The sequence below is a fragment of the Petromyzon marinus genome, chromosome 79 (genome assembly GCF_048934315.1).
Source record: "Petromyzon marinus isolate PM22_M1 ecotype Great Lakes invasive population chromosome 79, UKy_Petmar_22M1.pri1.0, whole genome shotgun sequence".
Lineage (NCBI taxonomy): Eukaryota > Metazoa > Chordata > Hyperoartia > Petromyzontiformes > Petromyzontidae > Petromyzon > Petromyzon marinus.
Window position 1 is genome coordinate 18,846,075 of NC_133745.1, and position 6,972 is coordinate 18,853,046.

Below are 6,972 nucleotides of genomic sequence, written 5' to 3' on the forward strand. Positions count from 1 at the left end.
TCATTTGTGGCAAGCAATTTGTGTGCGATGAGAACGACCTCATAATGTGTTCGTTCAGCAAGCGAAGCCAATGCAGCTCGGCGACCACTGGACGAACTTGGTCAAATCTTGCAGTACCCGTCACGACACGTGCCAAAGAATGTTGGACACTCTGCAGCTTGGTAATGTTTTTTTCCAGACGTCCCGTGAGAGTAGTGAGTGGCAATAATCAATCCTTGTAAAAACTATGCTACACACCATCATGTTGGCTGTGTCTAATGTGCCATCGAACCCTGATATGAAAATTGCAGGACCTTACTATGTTGTTGCACGCGGTGATCAAACGACATTCTGTTCGAGTATGGTGCCGAGGTTTTTATATGAGTAGAAAACTGAATCCTGGAGTCTGCGACCACCCACACCTGATCCTCCCACAAAATTGTTTTAGCCTGAGCCTGAGTGCAACCAGCAGAACCTCAGATTTTTCTGGATTAAGCAGCATTTTCTTTCGTGCTAAATATACGTGCGCCGCTTGCAAGCAATGTTCAGGGTTACAGAGGCTCTCCATATCTTACTTTCACTTCACTGCAGTTTACAATTGTGCATCGTCAGCAAATTAATGAAACTTGATGGCATGTGACGAGATGGCATCGACGATTGTAGACACGTATCTTGAAAACAAGAAGAGCCTGAGGACGGATCGCTGTGGTACTCGGCATGGCATGGGTGATGACTTTTCGTCCTCAACTTAACGAACTGTGATCGACCATGCGGGTATAACTAAATCCACCACAGTGGTGTACCCAATACACAAACATTGACCGTAGCTGCCCGATGAGTATCTCATGGTCGATGATGTCAAAGGCGGTGGAGACATCGAGTCCAACCAACCTGTCATTCGTGATCTTGTAGAGGTCATTGGTGATCTTTGGTAATGCCATCTCAGCGCTGTGGAACATCCGGAATGACGACTGCAATGGGTTAAATCTGCCTGTTGCAGCGACTTGGAGAAGTAACCACTTCAACCACAGGCGCTCTATGACCTTTGAAATCGTGTTCTGGTTGAGTCCGTGCGATAGGTTGTGGGTTCACTATGGCGCAAGCTAATGCTTTTTCAGGAGCTGTGTTACCTGCGCCATTTTTCTCCAGTCTGGGAAACAGCCCTTGCTGAAGGAAACATTTGCAATGTGAATAATCAGCGGTGCGAGCACAGGCGAGCGTAATTTGAGAATCAAGGTGCGGAATGTAGTCAAGCGACGATACCTCTGCAAACAACGTTGGTGACAAGCTTATCGAGTTTTTCATTGGTTCCAGATTGATCAAACTCAAATTGCAGACCGAGAGAATGCATTGCCTTCAAGTTAGATACTGCTGTCTCGATTGTCACTTTTTCATTGAAGAACGACGCAAGTACAGGACTGTTCTACTTAGGAACTAGTTTGGTTCCAGAAATCTGTTCATAAGTCGATTTGTTCGATTTGAAACATGTTGTATGGCATGGACACTAATCACGGGGAATGCCTTTAGAAGTTGAATAGTCTCCTATAGATGTAGATGGCACTGGATTTTCACGTTTCGCAGATGTAGATGCCACCACCGCCATCTATTTTTCGGCGGTGGATCTAACGACTCTCAGCCTGAACAGGCAACTGGACCATACGGACAGTTTTATTTGTTTCTCTCCAAGTTCTTAAGTCGAATATCTGTAAGTAGATGAGTTCCTGTACTTCGCAAAGACTGCTTTGATTGGTTCATGGATGGTTGGAGTGCAGCAGGACCCTTCATGACGCACCACAGAGCACGGGGGTCCCTGTTGTATACAGGCCACTTTTTCCATCTTTAATATCAATAATAATATTTGCCAGTATATATTATTTTTAACCGAAATCATGAATGAAAAACACAAACCTAGTCCCACAGCAAACAGCATGTGGAGGTCATGGAAGGGCCATTGAATTGAAATTAAACAAATAATAACTCCCAGGGCGCAGGAAAGGTTAACGACTGTCTACGGAATCTCCAGATGGCCACGGTAGGACAGTGACAAAGTATGTTTTCTCTCTCTCAAGAGTCAGCCAGAGAGAAAGAGAGACCCCGGCCACCTTTGTCTTCCCGCAGCACGAGAAAGGAATTTGACCCCTTGCGAGGAATTGCTTGTGGTTGCAGGGAGGGGGCTATCTGTGACCCACGGGTGAAGGGATGCCTTGGTGAGGGTACGGTGGAATGGGGGGACCAGGATGTTTCAATGGAATGACACACACACGAACGCACACACACACCGGCCACGCCCTCCACGGCGCAGAGCGGAGATGTTTTTTGGAAAATAACTGATCAACCATCATTTCAAAAGTTCAGTTCAGCAAGGCACAGCGAGTTCAACAGGTCGTCAGCTCAGGAGCTGCAAAACAGGGGGTGGCGAGCGGAGGCTCAAAAGGGGCCCCGCGATCAACTGAGAATGGCGAGCCTCGCCAAGTAACAATGTATCGACGAGCGTGAGATTCAGAGCTGAAGAGCAAAGTATCGCTTAAAGACCTTTATTTCTACATTGGGTGCCGGCTCTACATCAAGTCCAGCTGCAGCGTGACCGACGCACCAAGCAAGAGCTTCTGCAACCAGCGGCCAAGCGGGTGCCGACTTGAGTCATCCAGCAGTGGAGAGAACCTGCTGTCAGCGAACCAGAGAGAGCGCGTTCGAACGCCTCTACGGAGAAAAGTGCGTGTGGCAGCTACTACAGCAGTGCAGAGAACCTGCTGTCAGCGAACCAGCGAAGAGTGCGTGCGACTTGAGTCATCCGGCAGTGGAGAGAACCTGCTGTCAGAGAACCAGCGAAGAGCACGTTTGAGCTCTCCACACAGAGAGAGAGAGAGAGAGCGTGCAGCGCAGTCCTCCAGCAGCGGAGAGAGCCTGACCAGCGGCCCATGAACAAAGCTGCAGCAACCAGTGAGCATCATCTACCGACGAAATACCGCGACTACAGCACTGTGTCAACCCGTCAATCTGCAGCAGCACTGAGATTGTTCGAGCAGCACCAGGAGAGGGCCGTGCCGGCGAGCTCATCCCCCAGCGGCGTGAGAAACTCCAAGCGAGTTCAACCAACCATCGGGCGTATATCCTCCACCCGCCACACGACAAACCAGGCGTCTGCTTAATGCAAATAATTAATTAAGTGGCAAAGAAGACACACAACACGCATATCGGGATAAATAAGGTTGTTCCAAAAGTTATTTTTGGATTTCAAGAACAGTTGACATTCCAAGGTGATGCATTAAATATCAACTGATCCGTGATAAGAATTGACTGGAAGGTCTATGAATGAATGCGTTACTGTGTGGGCAATTTTCAAGTTATCGAATTTGCATTTTATAAAGTTAAGATTTTTGTTAGAATAGCGTATGCATGTTTTTTTTAGCTTCCCTCTCTCACCAACTGGGCTCGCGTTACGCGGGGGAAGGAATCAATGTGCTGTTTTCAAAGTGAAACAACACAGTTGTGATGATACTGTGTTGATACTGTGTTGGATTTCCAAGCCGAGAGTTGCATCTTTTAGAGTTAGGGTTTAGAAAAATAAAATTATCAATGCAGAAGTTGTTGCGTGTTTCTTTCCTGAAATTTATGCATAAGAACTGTATTCTGCATGAGATCTGAAGTTGGAGACCTGGCATAAACACACTAATCCATACTCAATAAATGTTAAAGCGAGAATAATTGTATCATAATGATCGATAATACGAAGTTAACAGCGAAGCCGAGTTTAATCTGACATGCTCACAGCACCTGCATAACTTCATATGATCAATTGTCGCATCCCGATTGGATACGACACTCGTCAACGTGCCTGATTATCATAATGGCTCACATAAGCATCATAAGACATACTCGCATAAATTAATACGATTATCTCTTGAATTGGCATAATTTATGCACGTAATTTACATCAAATGCCATAATTTGGGGGTAATTATGCAAATTTAAAATTTCATTACATTTTTATTCTTTTCTTAAAATTTTCATAACCTACATATACAACATCCCGAGCCGACTTATTAATGCGCAGAGGATTGAATGATCTGTAAGATGACTCAACAATGAGTTGGTTGAGAGATCTGATTGCGGCTCTGGAAACGAGTCGAACAGTCATATGAATTAAACGTAATAACCCCACCTCCTATAATCACTGCAGCACAAGCGTTGCACGACCAGGCACTTACTTATTCCTGTCCGCATTATTTTCAGGTGCAGCCTCTGAAGGAGACGCGAGTCTTCACTGCTCCAAATTTGGTTCCATGGTGAGCGTGTGTACCAAGAGGTTCGTCATCGGTGTGGTTGGTGGCTCCGTGCTCTTGCCCTGCACCTTCTCGCTTCGTTCTCCCTCGAGCCAATATAGGGTGGAGTGGAGACTCAGGGAGGTCAATAAGGGAGCAGTCATATTCAACAGTTCGAATAACAATTACACTGACGACAAGTTTAAGGATCGACTCAGACTGCTGGGAGACCCAGGCAAGGGTGAGGCAAGTATCCTCATCGTCAACCTGAAACATGCGGACATAAACACCTACTTTTGCCGAATCAAAGTGTGGAAAATGAGCGAACAAAGAATCAAAGAATATATTTACTATGGTCATCATGGAACCCGCCTGCTCGTCAAAGGTACGTGTTGTCTCGGTATTGAGATCCGGTTCAGGTAACAAACATTTCAGGACCCCTGCCTCTCCATTCTGGCAATGACTCATGCACGGCTAGCTTTAGGAAAATTTAGGGAAATCATCAAGAGTGTTGCATTGTCTTTGAGAATTTCTGGCTACGACAATATCAAAGAGTGACTGAGAGGAATTACGTGACATCTGTCTGTGATCTGATTGTAAATTGTCATCAACATTATCTGGTAGGAGGGACTGGTTCACTTGAGAGACACACTTGACTTAGGAGGGAACACGTTCATTCTATGACCAGAATGGGATAACTACATAAATGTAACAAGGGGATAACTATATAGCGGTAACCACCAGGGGGTAACTACATAACCGGATTAGGTCAGTTAACACACTGCCTGACCCACGAAGCCGAGCGTGAAGAGCGAGGAGACGTAGCACAGCGGGTTCCATTCCAGTAGAGAGCCAAAAATCGTACCTCGGGACCTCCCTTTTATGCCACTCAGCGTGGCTTGGCTCCGCCACGGCCACGCCCCCTCCTAGAACTCACTAGAAGACTCTGGGCCTTCCATCACATGTCCCTTCTGTCACATTTGGCCCACATCCTTACCCTGTCCTGTCACGTGCCCTTTCCTGCCAATCGGGCTGCTACGTCCTCACATGCTCTCTCTGCCCGCCGCTAGAACCATGCTCCTTAGGGACCAATTACCATGGCAAAGCACACCCTGCTGGCAGAGAGGGCTAATTTCAATCCAGTTCTCCTCTCTATCAGTAACTGGCGCTGGGCGCCAAAGTGACCCAATATACGTCACTACACCTTCATAGCCATGTAGTTTATCAGGGACCATGTACATTGTGCTCTCTGTGCAACCCCAATCTACCTCCTATGAGCACTCTATCACAGACTCATGCTGCCAAATCGTTCGCATTCCTTTTCTGGTGCAGCCTCTGAGGGAGACGAGAGTCTTCAGTGCTCCAACTTCAGCGACATGGCGAGTGTGTGCACCGAGATGATCGTCAAGGGCGTGGTGGGCGGCTCTGCCCTTTTGCCCTGCACCTTCTCGCTTCATTCCCTCTCACACCAAGTCCACGTGGAGTGGAGACTCCAGGAGGTCAACAAGGGACTGCTCATATTCAACAGTTCAAATAACTTCACCGAACGGAATTTCCACGATCGACTCAGACTGGTGGGAGACACAACCAAGGGGGATGCGAGCATCAGCATCACCAACCTGAACTGTAGTGACACAAATGTCTACCTCTGTCACATCAAAGAGTTGAAAAAGAACCAACAGGGAAACAGCGAGTACAATTACGCTGACCAAATTGGAACCCTCCTGGTCGTCGAAGGTACGTTCAAGCTTGCGTGTACACAATTCTACTTGCGGCTCAGGAAATCCCCCTTGCCCAGTCCCATCTGCTGCTCCTGGCTAGAAGCCCTCCTTCCTCCAGTATTGTTTGGGTTGTTGAGGTGCTGAGAGAATGGCCTCTGCCTGAATCGCTCTGAGCACTGCCTTTTGTGTTAATCCAGGGGGACCCAACCCCCATCAACCCCACCTAGACTGGTCCCAAAATTGGTCATATCGCCCATCTCGCTTAACCAGTTGCAACCTTAATATCCTAGCCCATGCTGTATTGTTCACCCTCCCTATCGGAACAGGCCACACAGAACCTTCGTCACACTCCGAGTCACATTTACCAGTTTGGGTGCCATTCCAATCAAAGTTATAAATGCTGTAATAAGCCAACCAGCAAATATTCACATTTGGCTGATTGAGTTTGAGCAAGTTCCAACAGATAAGCAGACTGAGAGGTCCAACAAGCCTAACATAGCAAATCCTTCCTTGTCTAGCACGTCCAGTAACCCGTAAACAACACAAAGTGTAGCTATGTCATTGGTATGCAAGGGTCGAAATCCAAACTGGCTGATGTCAAGAAGAGACGCTAGGGACAGGCCTGGCAGGCTCTGATGGTAGTGATGCTGTGGGCAAGCCTGGAAGGCTCCGATGGTGGAGATGCTGGGGACAGGCCTGGCAGGCTCCTTCACTTTAAAACATTTCCACATGGTATGTTGAACCAGTTGTGTGAATACTGGAGTACCCTGAAGAAAACCCAAACATACGAGGGGGTAAAACTCAAGGTGCACATTCATGTTGTCTCCGACACTCAAACATTCAGTGAGGTGGGACTCAACCCTCGACTTAAACTTCACATTCTCCGATGGTGAAGGCCGCTTCCCTTAAACATTGACTGCCGTACATTAACCTGACACACGAATAGGATGTGAACTTGTAACTCACCAGTGTGACCACCTGACCTTCGCGTTGCAATGTGTTTCTGTGTT

At 47.2% G+C, this 6,972-nt stretch overlaps 1 protein-coding gene across 1 annotated transcript; it reads left to right on the top strand.

The window, feature by feature from the left end:
• Positions 1–4,003: 4,003 nt before the first annotated feature.
• On the top strand, positions 4,004–6,351 carry LOC116957617 (junctional adhesion molecule-like). The gene is made up of 2 exons (XM_076057155.1): positions 4,004–4,626; positions 5,574–6,351. The coding sequence occupies exons 1-2, from the start codon at positions 4,263–4,265 to the stop codon at positions 6,104–6,106; spliced, it is 897 nt and encodes a 298-aa protein (XP_075913270.1). The 5' UTR covers positions 4,004–4,262; the 3' UTR covers positions 6,107–6,351.
• The last annotated feature ends 621 nt before the right edge of the window (positions 6,352–6,972 follow it).

Bases quoted from the DNA above. Each gene is read 5' to 3' on its own strand.
- LOC116957617 (XM_076057155.1), top strand. From the start codon at position 4,263: ATGGTGAGCGTGTGTACCAAGAGGTTCGTCATCGGTGTGGTTGGTGGC. The intron at 4,627-5,573 runs GTACGTGTTGTC...TTTCTGGTGCAG, and splicing joins AACCCGCCTGCTCGTCAAAG to CCTCTGAGGGAGACGAGAGT.